At 46.8% G+C, this 15,834-nt stretch overlaps 1 protein-coding gene across 3 annotated transcripts in view; it reads right to left on the bottom strand.

The window, feature by feature from the left end:
• Nucleotides 1-14,459, bottom strand: part of FBXO21 (F-box protein 21) — a 37,786-nt gene extending 23,327 nt beyond the window's left edge. The window contains exons 1-6 of one of the 3 annotated variants that reach the window (XM_036276664.1): nucleotides 14,202-14,459; nucleotides 13,203-13,338; nucleotides 10,939-11,033; nucleotides 4,480-4,601; nucleotides 1,671-1,817; nucleotides 990-1,126 (exon numbers count right to left, since the gene is read on the bottom strand). In XM_036276664.1, the coding sequence (XP_036132557.1) occupies nucleotides 990-1,126; nucleotides 1,671-1,817; nucleotides 4,480-4,601; nucleotides 10,939-11,033; nucleotides 13,203-13,338; nucleotides 14,202-14,452 (888 nt within the window). In that variant the 5' untranslated portion in view covers nucleotides 14,453-14,459. Of the gene's footprint in view, nucleotides 1-989; nucleotides 1,127-1,670; nucleotides 1,818-4,479; nucleotides 4,602-10,938; nucleotides 11,034-13,202; nucleotides 13,339-13,493; nucleotides 13,554-14,201 lie in introns of those variants that run through there. The other 2 variants (XM_036276666.1, XM_036276665.1) reach the window with 2 other exon arrangements.
• Nucleotides 14,460-15,834: the final 1,375 nt, after the last annotated feature.

The following is a 15,834-nucleotide window of genomic DNA, read 5'->3' as shown; positions in this document are numbered from 1 at the left end:
GGCCCACCACCTGTTTTTGTATGGTCTGTGAGAAGAGTTCTAATGGTTTTCTTTCTTTTTTTAAAAAAAATTTTTTTCTTTATTGGTTTTAGAGAGAGAGGGAAAGGGAGAGAGAAACATCAATGAGAGAACATCAATCGGCTGCCTCCTGCATGCCCCCAAGGGGAGATCGGGCCCGCAAAGTGGGCATGTGCCCTGACCAGGAACTGAACTAGTGACCTCGTGGTGCATGAGTTGACGCTCAACCACTAAGCCACACTGGCCGGACAGTTTTTAAGGTTTGAGAAAAAGTAAGAAAAAGACTATTTTGTGACCCATGAAAATTATATGACATTCCAATTGCCACACGTATATATAAAGTTTTATCAGAACACAGCAACAGTCATTTGCTTTTGTACTGCCTGTGCCTCCTTCCTGGCTGCAGTGGCAGAACCCAGCAGGCAGGACAAGAGCACGTGGCCTGAAGACTCAAAGCAGCTCCGTCTGGCCCTTCACAGCACAAGTTTTAAGACCTGTGACTTAAGCCCTCCTTCTTCCAGAAGGAATTTAAGGACGACACGTTGACGAAAGGGTGCAAGACATAAAAAAAGAAAATTCAAGCAGCATGGAGAGCAACAGAACAGATATGAAAGGGGAGCCAAGGAGGACGCAAGTCAAGAAGCATCCATGACGCAGCTGCCCAGACTCCCCCTAACCTTCCCGCAGGCCAGGGCAAATGAAAGGCTGGAGTAGTTTCACAGCTTTGCGTTCACAAGATGTGACTGAGTCACAGAAACACCTCCTTCTAGCCAGGAATTCGTCTCAAAGGTTTTCAGACAGAGAATACTTTGTGATGAAACAAAAAATCAGCAGTGATATCCTTATAGTAGAGGAAAAAAATGAGTTTTATAAGCATTGAGTGATGAAAAAGATATAGCACTTACCCTCAAAAACTGTCCAACTGATCAGAGATGAGCCTAATTATTACTTTTTAATAGACCCATGCTTACCTGGTGCATATATAAGTTTAGGGCATTATAGTAATCCATTCGGTTCCCCTTGAACTTCAGCTGGTCATACAGGACATAGTTCATGGCATCCAGCACCTGGCTCTGGAGTTCGATCTCCATTATCATGGAAGATTCGCCTGAAACACAGAGATGTACTCTAAGGACACAGCATAAAACGTCTCCAACAACCTGTTATATGCAGACACTGGCCAGGTGCCAACACTGTCCGTTAGGAGTTACCAATGCAGGGTGAAGAAGAAACCATGTACTGCCCTGCTGGTTTGGCTCAGCAGTTAGAGCATCGGCCCAGAGAGACCCAACTTTGGTTCCTGCTAAGGGCATGTACCTCGGTTGCAGTTTGTCCCTGGCCCCAGTCGGGGTCGTGTGGGTGGTGACCACTTGATGTGTCTCTCACATGGATGTGTCTCTCTCACATCGATGTTTCTCTCTCTCTCCCTCCCTCTCCCCCTCCCGCTCTATCTCAAGATAAATGCAAAAATGTCCTTTGATGAGAATAAAAAAAAAAAAAAAGAAACAAAACATGTATTTAAAGTGTTTTATGTGGTCCAGGTGAGCACATCGCTTTTTGGGGACATAATGGGGAACACACTGCAGAACTTCCCAGTCACCGATTGCTCTGGGTGTCCTTGTGCACACGAGCATATCAGAGTGAGTCCACACCTGCCCTGAAGGTCAAGCTGGGGTGGCGGCTGTTGATGCCGCGGAGGGTCTTGCGCACCAGCTCCGCAATGCTGCCGATCTGCGTCTGGATGTCTGCGAGGGTGATTTCCGAGAGGGGGTTGCAGTACTGGTCGATAAACACAGCACCTGTACATGAACGAGTACGACCAAATAAATTCCCGTTCTTACCCTTTCCTTGTTAGCTTGTCATTCACCCAGATGCCTGGGGCCACAGCTCCTGCCAACATCCCACCAGATAAGCGTCGAATCTCGCATGCAGGCCTAGCTGCTAAGGCATGAGAAGGAGCAAGAAACATTTTCACAACAAAGAAGCTTACACATTATGCTGCTGCTGTTTTTGTTTTGTTTTGTTTTGTTTTGTTTTGAATAAACCAAACCTCTCTCAGAGGTCATGGACTCAAAAACCTGTGTGAGCCAGTTTGGCCCAGTGTAAGCCTGCATGTTCGTACAGGAGGCAACCAATCGATGTGTCTCTCTCATCGGTGTTTCTTTCTTTCTTTCTCTCTCTCTCCCTCCCTCCCTCCCTTCTATCCTCCCACTCTATCTGAAGTTCAATGGAAAATATCCTCAGGTGAGGATTTAAAAACAAGACAAAAAACCTGTGTAATATATATTTCCATATTCTATTATAAAAAATGCTATAAAGATGTTTCAAGCAACTTCTCTCTTCCTCTAATTCCCTTACAGTTTAAAACCCAACAACTCTGAGAGCTTAATGTTGTAAGACAGCTCTCTAACAACAACAAAAAAATAAGTTGCAAACTCTCACCGATAGATGTGCCATTTCAACAAACTACCTGTCGACACAACCATACTCCCAAACTCAGTGACACTCAGGGACTTGAGGCTGAGAAGCTTCACAAAGCACACTGCAGACTGTCCCTGAAGTCCCCTCTTCACTGCCTTCGGTCATTTTAACCAGAGACCAGTGGGCTACCATGATCATGGGCTGCAGAACACTTTGAGGTGAGGAGCCTGAGAGTCACTGTAAATTTAAGCAGCCTCAAACCAGCTCAGAATCTTGACCCCTGAACCATACCCTAAGGAGCTGAGAGCAGGTGAATGGGTGTCAAGAAGCTGGTCCCCAGTCCCAGCTTTGCCACTAGCCGGGGCTGGGTTCCTGGGCCTCCTTGGGACTGAGTGTCTCCGCCTGCACGTGGAAGGGATGTCTGCACCTCCAAGTCCATTCCAACCTCATGTTCCGATTCCTAGGCTGTGTCCACGGCATCAGATCAGCTAGCTAATCAACAAGGACCAGGTCCCTGAGCCCACTTCCATTCACTCAACTACTTACAACCTCCGATGGCTACCCAGTGCCTATAGCACTGATCTGGATCTGACTTGGCAATGGTGATGTTACTTCATAATTGAGAGATGAAAAAGAAGGAATCACTTTCCTAAGTGAGCTATGGAAACTAAAGCTTGTTCAATCATTCCTGACTGGGGAATAAACCAGGCAGGACGACTCAATGTCAGCATGTGCGAGAAGATTCCAGGGCGGTGAGGATCTTTCAGTGAACTGCAACTGACTCTTCACTTCGTTCTGGATGACAGAAGACGTTCACCCAACCCAGAGTCTGTACTAGGCGCTGTGGAGTAGTGATCACAGCAAAGGACAAGGAACACGGGTCAGCGAGTGCGTGAGCGGCGTGCGCACACAGACAAGTGGTGTGGCGGGGCAGCAGCCAGCTCCCCATCACTTCCGAGGCGAGTGAAAATGGTGGCGGTGGCCAGAGAACCTGCACCGGAGTGAAACCCGAACTGAACGCTTGGAGGGTAAGCCGGATTTAAGAAGGAATTCGAAGGAAGGGGGTAGTCCCATGCGTGAGGATGTGAAGTCAGGTGTGCTGCAGGCTGCCAGTGAGGACAACGGCCTGGCTGGAGCAAATGGGACACCCTGGAGAGCGTGGAGCAGGGGAGGCCTGGACAGGGAGGGCAATGACAAGCAGGCCGAGACTGAGCGAGAAACAGGAAGGGAGCTGCTCATGGCGTGGGGAACGCTGGCTTCACACTGGTCTGCGGGGGCGCTGGCTGACGAGGGCAAAGGGGCAATGCTCCCGAAAGCAGGTGCTACTGAGAAAGCTACCGCTGGCGGGGTGGTGAGAGCTGGCACGAGGGCCGGGGAGAATGGAGACGTGACTGAGACACTGGACCGGAGAAAACAAACAGCAAACTTCTGGGAATGCGGAATGTATGCATTTCATAACCATAGCTTCTGGGAGTGTTTGCATAATGCGCTAGGAATTCAACATCATTTGAAAAAAACTGAAGTCACATTTTGTTCTCGTTCAACTCGACAGGAACAGAAAGTTACTGCCTTCCCCGCTCCCGTCCACTCGACTCGTTCTCCTCACTTCTCATGGGGGCCGGGCCGGCTCACCAGCGCGCAGGGACACCCTGTCCTCATTAAACTCTAACCAGAGGGGAAAGGACCTGCTCCAGGTCACATGGAGACAGAAGCGGACCAACTGATTTCTGATTTGAAAGTGATGCTTCAAAGCTTAAGAAAAGAGGGACTCAATCTTATTAGCCAGAGTATCAGCCTCTCATGCTCTGAACCCCTGGTGCACCTTAGAAAAAGCTGTCTCTTCAGCCGAGGGCTAAAGGCTCGGACAGAATGTTAGCTCTGCACTGAGCAGCCTTGCCCTAAGTGACCAGCCCCCACACTCCAGCCCCAGAAGCCCCAGCGGCACAGCTGCCCCTCCCCCTGCGTGTCCCCCGAGTGTCCACTCCTGCTCCGAGGCGCCGCAGCTGGCCGCTGAAGCCGCACTGCTGGAGCCTCACTCACCTTCGAGATACGACTCATAGTCATCCGAGTGCTGAAGAAAAGCCTTAAGATTGTTTAAAATTTTCTGTTGTCGTAGGTAGTAAAGGATTTTTTTGGCATAGTACTTCCAGGTCAAAGCTTTCCTGAGAAAAACAAACAAACTCTAAGTCGATAAGGATTAAGATATGAAACTGTCAGCGATTGATTTTGTACTTCACACTAATCATGCTATGTAGAGTCTACTTAACAAGACGGCTGAAGCTAGTTCGTGATCACAGCGCTTCCTGCCATGGAAGCAGGCAACACGATTTAACTGTGCATTTGTAATACAACACTGAATTAATCGTGGCTGAAATTCAAGAAAGTTATCCGTTTTCGGAGTTACTAAAGGGAGATGAAAAAGAAACCTGAAAAGAGGGGAGCTGGGTGGGTGTCGGGAGGGAGGGCTGAGGTGTCTGGAATCCCCTGCTGGCCCCTGTGCGCCCGGCAGAGGGAACTTGGGCCTTGGGCTGCTGCTCTCCTGGTTCGGCCAAGGTGATCTCACCCATCTCCGGGTTTCAAACAGTATCCACTCGGACAGCCCCCAGTTTATTTTCCAGAACAGATTTCTTCCCTGCCCTCCAGACCTATATATCCAACTGCTATTCTACGTCCCCACCTGGGGACCTGGGGAGCCCCTCAAAGTTCCCCTCCTGGAGTCAACCTCATCTCAGATGAAGGCAGCTCCATCATGCCAGTTAGGCCCCAAACCTTGAGTCATCCTCGACTCCTGGCTTTCTCTCATTAGCTCTGCTCAACCCATCCACCAATGCTGTTGTTCTATCAGGAATGTGAACACTCCTCACCAACTCCTCTCGGCCACCACTGTCTTCTGTCTGTACACAGAGCATCCTCACTGAGCTTCCGGCTCTGAACCCTGGCTCATACCGTAGCCAGCGTGCTCCAGTGAACACATCAAACCACAGCTCAAACACTCTAGGCCCCAAATTCTCCAATGTTTTCCACCTTGCTCAAAGGCAAAGCCCACGTCCTGATGATGACATCAAGGGTCCTTTAAACTTCGCCCTGTTACCTCTCTAACCTCAATGACTACACTGCCCCCGCCGTCGGCGTCACCAGGCACACTGACTTCCCTGCCGGTCCTCGTGCCTGGCTGGTGCTCAGCACTCTCAGCTCCTCGGCTGAACGTTCCTTCCCGGAACCTGTGTCCTCATCTCCTTTCAGGTTTGATTCAACCACTGCTGTGAGGAAGGCCTTCTCCCTCCACCCTATGTAAAACTGCACCCTCACCCTCTCCCCGATGCGTGTTTCTCCTTCCCGACAGCATGTCTCGTTTCCCAGTGTGCTAAGATCTGACGTTTTAGCCCCGCCCACACGGTAAGTCCCATGAAGGCAGGCATTAGTGCCGTGCACTGCTGCATCCCCAGCGCCTAGAGCAGAGTCTGGCACATGGGAGACTCTCAATAAACTTGCTGAGTCAATGAAATTCTTCACTAGATCTTCCAAACATACACAGGGGCCATGGGAAGTAGGAGGTGGTGGGAAGCTAAGGACTCGCAGTCTTCGGGGAGTAAATGAAGATACTGGCTCCGTAATCTTTGAACTGTACAATGTATCACCTAGAAAATCACTTGAAACAAACATGTCGCTGTAATGGCAGGCGGGAATCTCCCACAGGACCACCCATGCTGCCTGAATGAATTACTGAAAGGCCCCACCCCGCACCCATCACTTAGGCCAAGGAACAGAACTCTGCAGAGACCCCACAGCCCTTCATGGGCCCTCCCCTCCACCGTCCAGAACAAGCGCAGTTCACACCCTGCGGTCATCCCCACCCTGCTCTTCTCTCGGTCTCACCGACTGGGCAAACCTCAACACTCTAGATCGCCTGTTTCCCTGCCTTTTAAGTCTCTTAACCTACAGGATCCCCTCCACAGTTTTCCCTCTTGCATTTCATTGGCTAAAGACACCTGGTTGTTTGACCCACAGTTTCCTGGAGTCTGGAATTTGCTGACTGCATCATATAGCTTAACGTGTTCCTGTCTTCTGAATTTCCTGTGAATCAGATGTAGAGGCTTGACCAGATTCGGATTTCATTTACTTGACTACCTCAGAAGCGGTAGCAGGTTCTTCCACCAGGAGCAATCGTGTCTGGCTTCCTCTGTGATATCAGCAGCCACTGCTACTCAATGGCCAAGTCTGTTCATTCATCAGAGGTTACAAAGGGGATGATATTCTAATTCAACCATCCCTTCTTCATTTATTAGCTGAAATACTTCTATCAAGAATAATTTCCCTTTATCTCCTTTTTGATCCCCCAATGTCATAATATATTAGAAAGGCTGGATAAATGCTCATTTCTTTCATTTATCATTTTTCAAAATAAAAATTTGGATTATTGTTCTCCAAAGGTGACCAATTAGTTGTTAAATATTATTAGAAACGCACAGAGCTAAAACTATTTAATGTATTTCATTCGATCCATTCTGGTTACTACCACAGGATGCCCCCCGAAAACTCCTGATGGAGATATTGTACTTTTCTTGCTCCCTGGTTCCAGGCTTCCCCGACAATCCCAGCTCATATTTTACATTTCCTGTATTAGACCTAGAATCAACCATTTCTCCAAAACCTCTGGCTTCACTAAATAGAAATGATGTATGTAACAAGATGCAATCTGGGTACTAGGGATGATCACTTCTATCAGGTTGTTTACTGTTTTCGACCTTTTCAGTGGACAGAAGTAGTAAGTATAGTGTATATACATGTGCACACGCACAACACACACATCCTCACATATATTTATATATAAGGTATCTCACGAGTTTATGCTGAAATTTCAAGATCAAAGCTACACAGTTCTTACCTTCTTCCATTTTACATCAGTCTCTCTTTTTTCTTCCACAAGAATCCTGCTTCTCTAGTTGGATAAGACTCCCTGAACAACACAGGGGTAAAGGGCACCAAATGCCTGAGGAGTCAAAAATCCGTGCCTAACTTAGCTGGCCCTCCAATACAGATTCTCAACTGATGGTTGACTCTTGAGACATGGGTTTGAACCGTACAGGTCAATGGAACTGTGAAGGTCAAGTGAAAGAACTCTTCGTATTAGCGGTCCAGATTGGCAAAGTCCAAACCGAGTTGTTCAAGGGTCAACTATACTCATCTGTTTGATTTCACATCTCTGTCTCACACACACACACCAGCTTCAGAATATACCAATACTCTCATCACCTTGATGATCACTGAAAAACAGCTAAATTATTTTGCTTATGTTCACCTCCATTCTCTGCTCAGCTTTTTAAACAGCTGCATTATATCCACATTGTCAGGGATTATTGCCAGTACTGACTACCCTACCAACTGTCATTTGGATTTAATTCTACAAGTAAATAGATATATTTTTAAGTAGATACATATTTAATGTTCACCACTAGTCCTTATGTCAATGTCTCTCTAATTATTTGGTTGTTTAAGGTTCACTGTCTAGCACATTTTTCAGGAAGGGCTCAAAACTTCCCAAGTTCTTGCAAGCTGATAAATTAGTCTACAGCTTTTATACTTGGAAGTCAGTATGGCTCGATATAGAAATCTTTGGCTGACATTTTTGTTTGTTACTCCTCACCCGAGATATTTTTCCATTGGGAGAGAGAGAAACATCGATATGAGAGAGACATCAATTGGTTGCTTCCCATATGCGTCCTGACCAGGGATCAGACCAGCAACCTAGGTATGTGCCCTGACAAGGAATCAAACCTGCAACCTTTTGGTATATGAGACAACACAACCAACTGAGCCACCGGGCTAGGGCTAAAAACCCTGTTTTAAACCCTGGGCTGGTTTTGCTCAGTGGTTAGAGCATCGGCCCACAGACCAGAGAGACTCGGGGGTTCAGTTCCCGCTAAGGGCACGTACCTTGGTTGCAGTTTGTCCCCGGCCCCAGTTGGGGTCATGTGGGTGGCAGCCACTCAATGTGTTTCTCTCACATCAATGTTTCTCTCTCTCTCTCTTCCTCCCTCTCTATCTGAAGATGAATGCAAAAATGTTCTCAGGTGAGGATTAAAAAAACAAACAAAACCAAACACCTCATTTTAAGCTCAAAATGTATGGGTCAAGGGGTAACAAATCTATATTTATTTCTAATAGGACTATAATTATGTATGGGTTTTCTGGCTGTGCATATTCAGTCTTTTTTGCTAATCTGATAAGTAAAAAGGCAACATTTCACTATTCTTTGACCCCTCTTTAAAGAGTGAATTGAAAGGTGATTTGCATGATCGTGGCCACTTGGATTTGTTCCTCTGTAAAGCTCATCCTCCTATCGATTTTTCAATTTCTTCTTGGAAATTTTAAGAATTCTACTGACTTAATGGTTTCTTTGGAAGTACAGAGGTTTATTTTTCAAACTGCAAAACCTTCCGTCCATATTCTTATTGCTACTGCATTATTAGTCTTAGTTAGGAAGAGTTCCTTGGATTATACCCAAAATCTCTTATTTTCTCGAAGGATTTTCATTCTGATAAAACTTAAGTTGTTTAATCTTGGAACTCAGTTTTTATATATGATGCAAGTTTTACTTACTTCCAGATGGAAAGTCAGTTATGTCTAAAAGCATTCACTAAATAGCCCACCTTTTCCCCTCTGAGTTTAAATACATCACCTTTACACTGGGACGTGTTTCTGAACTATCCTTTGCCGCGGATGTGACTATTGATTTTTACTTAGACACTATATTGTTTTCGTTACAGGCAGCTTTAGAATGTATTCTAATATCTAGTGATGCAAGTTTCTCGTTGTGATTATTTAAAAATTGTGGGGGTTTTTGGCTCTTGCGAATTCTTCTGTGACATTATCCAATTAAAACACAAACAGAAACTCTCCCCCCTCAAAATTCCTGTTGAATCCTAACTGAAATGGCAATAGGTTTATGTATTACTTTGGGGAGAATTGACACTTTTGTGATGGTAAGACTTCCACTCAAGAGCCTGCTCTTACTTTATTATTGTTCAACAGCTTTCTATATTCTGACCGAGAAAGCCCTCTCAGGGATCTTCACTGAGAAGTGAAACCACCAAAACAGTACCCCCTCCACTGTAACACAAACATGAAGAAGAACGTGGTGACCCCCAACAAGGGGATGGTTACATTATGGTATACACTACAAAACAGTAGGCAGCCATTAAGAAAAGTGAGTTAGATTTTTTTACCAGTTGATTAGGCTCAATTTCAATAAGGTAATGTTGAATGAGAAAAAAAATACATGTAAAAAAGTACTTATTTTATGATCATAATATTTTGAAATAATGATACATATTAGCATAGAAGAATACAACCCAGAGTGTCATCACGAATTACAGAGGTGGGGGCAGGGGAAGGTCCAAATGAGTAGGGAGGAAGGGAAAACAGGCCTAAATAAGAAAAAAAACAAAGTCTGCACTAAAGAGCGTATCAAAACTAAACAATAACCTCAGTATGTATGATATTACACGTATGTATGTAAAAGTACGTGTGTATGTGTGTGTATATATATATGTAAGAAAGACAGGTCAGCTTTTATTTTTAAGGCTGCACAATACTGACTGTTAGATCATACTTCAATTCATTTATAGATAAACCAAAATAGAAACGGAAAAATGACCTCTGGATCTAAACTCATCCAAGGCCTAGAATAGTGACACATCTTACCTCTCCCCCACAGTTGTTCCACTGATAGATATTTTTCTCTCCTAATTCCCTTTAAAACGGTAAGAAAAATATCTTAATGCCTTGTTTATGAGATATTGCACAATGACCTCTCTTAAGGAAGATGCTAAGCTAACATTCTTATCTTCCATCACCAGTGAAGTTTCCAGAACTCATAGGTAAGTTAGGCTGGAAGCCAAGTCACCTTTCAGGCAAACTGGTAATTAACCCTCACAGTGGAAAATATGAGTCATAAAAATTTTTAAGCAACAACCAAGAGAAAATGGATTCTTCTTGATCAGGAGAGATAAAGACTCAACCAAATATCTATAATGTTCATGGCCAAAGTAAGATTATTTCTTACTCAAGTTCAAAAATTGTAAAAAAATCAACCATTAAGTTCAGATATGCCTAAGACATTTAATAAATATTAAATACATAACTGGCAAACACGGTTGTGGCAGGAGGACAGGCGATAACAAAGGAAGGATCGTTTCTATTACCTAAATGACATAACAGATACAAGCGCCCAGAACACAGTATTTGACCTGCAGTGGGATTGAATATATACTAATTCTCCCCCCCCCCCACCAAAGGATTTTTGTGCGGTTTCTTTCAGTATCAACTCTCTTGGTATACTTACCTTATATACACAGAGTATTTAAAAAATGTAACTGTAGCAACACATGAGATACTTGGAAACACACGTCCCAGGGTTTAGCCACATAAAAGCTACGGCAACTAATTCTGGGGTTGTAATGAAAACAAACAAAAATACCCGGTACATCTATGGCTTACCTTCCTTCCATATTTAGGATACACACCAGTTCATCTTCAAAAAATATCTCTGGTCCCTCAAGATTCTCAATGTCACTAAAACCATTACAAGGGACCTATGAAGAAGACAGATACAAACAGGCCTCAATAACGAGTACTAATGTCATTGTCACACTCATACACAAATCTGAGTTGCAAAGAAAGATGGTCATTTTCATGAAAGTGGTAACAGCCATCCCTTACTATCCTGCACCACCTACCACGGGTGGAAAATTGACATGCAAAGTGATGATAATTTGTTCAGATCTTGTTAGTTAATTGTATTTTCATAGACTGAAATTTCTGAAACCGATTAATTCAAGAATTCTATTCGTGAAGAAAAATAGCTCTGCAACAAGAACTAGAAATGCAAAATCGAACTAGCAGTAATTATATTTCATGCAGTCTATGTTGTACTCAACTAGGAGGGAAGGGTCAGAGAGAGGGAAGTAGCTTTGGGCTACTCAACCCACTGGACATGTTTTCTCCTTTGTAAATTGAGGCAGTGGTACCAATGAGCTTTAAAAACCCCTGTTTAGCCCTGGACAGTTTGGCTCAGCGGTTAGAGCGTCAGCCCGCAGACCAGGGAGTCTCGGGTTCCATTTCCCCTAAGGGCACGTATCTCGGTTGCAATTCTTCCCTGGCCCGGTTGGGATTGTGCAGCTGGCAACCAGTCAATATATCTCTCTCACGTTGATGTTGCTCTCTCTCACGTTGATGTTGCTCTCTCTCTTTTCCTCCCTCTCTCCCTTCCGCTCTATCTATCTGAAGATAAATGCAAAAATATATCCTCTGGTGAGGATAAAGAAAAAAAACCTCTCAGTTTAAATTTATATTACTTCTCCCAATTTTCTTTTTTAAGGTAGCCAGGAAATTCCATGTCAACCTGTGTGCATGCGGAGAACACAGGACTACAAGGGTCCTGAGCCAAAGTAATCACCCACCCACAGATCAATCTCAAGTAAACGCCTGCTATGTTCAAAGTCCTCGACATACTTCTAATTGAGCAGAGGTACAGGGAAAGAGGGAGCTAAGGAAAAAAACACAACAGTTCATCATTATTAGACAAAGGCACAGTCTTAAACACGCACACAAAACCAGCTGGACTAGAAGCAGAGGTTGCAAACTAGTAGCCCATGACCGCGTGCACCAAACACAGCTAGCACCCAAATACGACCGTGTGCAAATACTTTCAAACCGGCACCTAAAATCTGTGCTTCTGAAGGCTTTTAGCCAGGGCATAGCTGACCCAAAATGGAACATGAATTTTGTGCATTCTAACATTAACAATCATTTATTTATATAAATGAATTACACTAGGGAATATCTAGTTTTATTCTCCATAGGAGAATAAGTTCACACTTGTCGAAAGTTCAACATTTGAACTTTCCCTTCCAAAACTTGAAGAGCCTGGAAAACAGTTCAAATATATGAACTCCATTAAGTAATGGTAATTAAAATTAAAAAAACAGGAATGAATCTGCAGGAAGCCAGGATAGTAAAATAAATCCGGTTGGCTCTCCCCACCCTCAGAAATAAATTTAAAATATTAGTGTGGACTGTTTTCCAGAGTTACAAAAAGTTAAGAATCAGGACCTGATACGGAAAATTCTATGAGCACTTTGTGGAAGGGAAAACAACAAAAAAACATGCATTTCAGCAATATTTAAAGAGAGCGTTTCAGAGATAATGCAAGGCGATTTACTTGAGGGAGTAATAATTCTGGTTTACAGATAGCTTTTAATCCTAACAAATTATGTACTTCACTGCTGGTTAGAACCTACAAAGCCAGAGAGAAGAACCGTATTAATTTCGTCAACTCTTTGACGAAATTAATTTCGTAAACAGCTGGGTGAAATTTGTGGCGTTCAATCTTTGACGATTCCCCCAAACCATGTGGAGTTTGCAAAAATATATATATATACGGTTAACCCACTTGCAGAGATATAACGCTGATCTGAATTCCCTCTACATTGTGCGGCTGGCTGGTCCTCCCTCCCTCTCCACCCCCATTCTTTCTCTGGCTTTAGAAAAGTAAAGCTGGCAGGGACAAATGGCTTAATGTTGTTGGACAGGAGGAAAAGGACACAATGACTCTTGCAGCCTTCTAAGTGAGTAAGGGATTGTGAGAGCATTGAAAAGGGAGATATCAAAAAAAGCTGGATGAGCTAATGCCTACAGAGCCAGACACACACACACACACCACTACCAGGCATAAGCTTAGAGCTACGTCGCCAGATCCTTACGTGCTCTGAAAAGAACCTCTTTGAGAAGGAGGCTACAATCTTCCGGGCTTCTAACCCAGCTTTCTGCCGAACTTTATATTCCTCCAACCAATTGACGTAGTCCGTGGGGCTGTAGTGTTTCATAAGGGAAGGCCACCTACAAGGAGAAAAACAACCCCCTCAGCTTACCAGAGCTCAGAGGCAGGCAGACAGGAATCAAAGGCAGCTTTGGAAAACAGGTAGAGCAGTATGGGTTAGTGGTCAGAGGGACCCTGGTGATGGACCTAGTTCAAATCCCCGCCCGGGACTCACGCGCTCGCTCGCGGTGTGACCTTGGCATAGCAAGGTATGCTGTGTCTCCACTCCCCATCTATAAAACGAGGACAGTTGTGGCAATAACAACAACGGTGATGACAATGACAGTTCACGTTTACGGAGCGCCTCCTAAGAGTTGGGCCCGGGGTAAAAGCTCCGGGCAGATCCTCTCATTTAATAACCGCGGTGCAAGGTAGGTCTAATGATCACCAAAGTCGATGAATGAGGCTCCAAAAAGGGGAAGTCAACCCCAAGGTCACCCGGCGAGTACGCCAGGGCCAGATCTTAGCCCCGGTCTCGTGCCAACCTCGGTGCTCTGGGCCAGCAACCAGGGGATGCTGCGCCCGCTCCTCGGGGCTGTCGGGGTCACTGCATCCCGGGATCCGCGTCCACATTTCAGCACAGAGTCGGGTCGGGCACAAAAGACGCGCGCGGAACGGACTAGCGGGGATACTACCGTCGTCATCGCCGGTGGGGGCCGGGCTGCTGGGCGCTTCCCGACGCGCAAGCTGGGCACCGGAGGGTCCGCGCGGCGTGGACCCGAGGGGCCGGCGGCCTGGAGGCCTTTGTCTGTCGGTCCTCGGGAAGGGGCCGGGTGGCATCCGGGGTGGGTCCGCGCGCGTGTGCGGAGAGGGAGGCGGCGGCGCCAGCCAGGCCCGGCCGGGGCGCAGGGGCGGGCGCCGGCGGCTCGGGCTGCGGACTCACCTCCCCCGGAACTGCTCCTTCCACACCTTCCCGCTACTCTGGCACAGCTCGCGCAGCCGCCGGCAGGTGCTGGCGACGCGGCTGATGTCCGAGGCCGCGAGCGAGCCGCTGCACAGGATGTACTCCAGCACCTCGCCCGGCAGGCTGACCAGGCCGCTGAGGCCCGCCAGCTCGGGCACGGCCTCGTCCGCCGGCGCCGGCACCACCTCCATCGCGCTCTCGACCGCCGCCGCCGCCGCCGCCGTCGCCATCTTGTCCGAATACCTGGGCCCGCTGCGCGCGCGCTCTTGGGGAACCCCATTCGGCCCCGCCCACCTGCCTCCAGGGGCGGGCGCCAGGGCGGCCCCGCCCACGCCCGTGGCCACACCCCTCCGCCCGGCCGCTGGGGAGCGCTGCGCCACCGCGGAGCCAAGGGACCGCCTTGGCAAGAATCCCCGGGCTGTGGGCCTTGGAGACCTACACATCGTCACGGCCCTTTGCGTGCGTGAGCCTGGCTCTGCCTGCACAGGGGCTCGTCGCCTCCCGAGTAACCCCAGGCACTAGTATTCTCCCCAAGGTACAGCTGGGGAAACTGAGGTTCAGGGAGAGAAACAGGCTTGCTCAGAGGCCTGTGACTACCTCGATTCGAATCCAGAACTGCTTGGCTTCTGCTTGACCTTGCTCTAAGGCATGCTGTGAGCACGACAGACGGATATTCTGGTGTGGATGCTGTGCCAAGCGCCTACTTGCGGTCTCCAAGGACCCCTCATACGAGTCCTCTGTGGTAGGTACTCTGGTGACACCCATTCTGCAGACAAGGAACACAAAAGTCACAAAGGTGGGAGTCACTGATTTAAAGTCACAGAAGACAAAAAGTGGTAGAGCCTGGATTTGAATCCTCCAAGCAGGAGTTCCCACTCAGGTGTGGGTAGGCACTTTGTTGTTTTAGTTCCTGCATCTTTTTTCTTTTTCTTTTTCTCCTCATCCGAGGACATTTTTCCATTTTTTGTACAGCAGAGTGGGAGGGAGAAAGAGGAAGAGAGAGAGAGAGGGAAACATCGATGTGAAAGGGACACATCGAGTGGCCGCCACCCGCATGACCAACCAGGGCCGGGGACAAACTGCAACTGAGGTACATGCCCTTAGCGGGAACCGAACCCGGGTCTCTCCGGACCACAGGCGGACGCTCTAACAGTTGAGCCAAACCGGCCAGGACCCTGCACCTTTTTTAAAAAAGCTCAGGTTAGGGGAAGAGATCAACCACAGAACTTATATGCATGTCCGCATAACCAGTGGACATGGACAACAAAGCTGGGGACGGGGCGGGGAGGGAGGAGGAGGGTGTCAATGGGCAGGGGGGAGAAATATCTGTAATAAAAATTAAAAAAATAAAAATAAATAAATAAAACTATTCAATTTTGGTTCATGTTAAAAAAAAAAGCTCAGGCTAGACCCTGGCCAGTTTGGCTCAGGTTAGAGCGTCAGCCCTTGGACAGAAGGGCTGTGGGTTCAATTCCCAGTCAAGGGCATGTACCAGGGTTGCAGGTTTGAGCCCCAGCCTGGTTGGGGTCATGCTGGAGGCAACCAATTGATATTTCTCACATAGATTTTTTTTCTCCCTCTCTCTCCCCCCTCCCCTTCCTCCCCTTCCTCC

The sequence above is a fragment of the Molossus molossus genome, unplaced genomic scaffold, assembly GCF_014108415.1.
Source record: "Molossus molossus isolate mMolMol1 unplaced genomic scaffold, mMolMol1.p scaffold_m16_p_22, whole genome shotgun sequence".
Lineage (NCBI taxonomy): Eukaryota > Metazoa > Chordata > Mammalia > Chiroptera > Molossidae > Molossus > Molossus molossus.
This window is presented reverse-complemented; position numbering and strand designations above follow the sequence as displayed.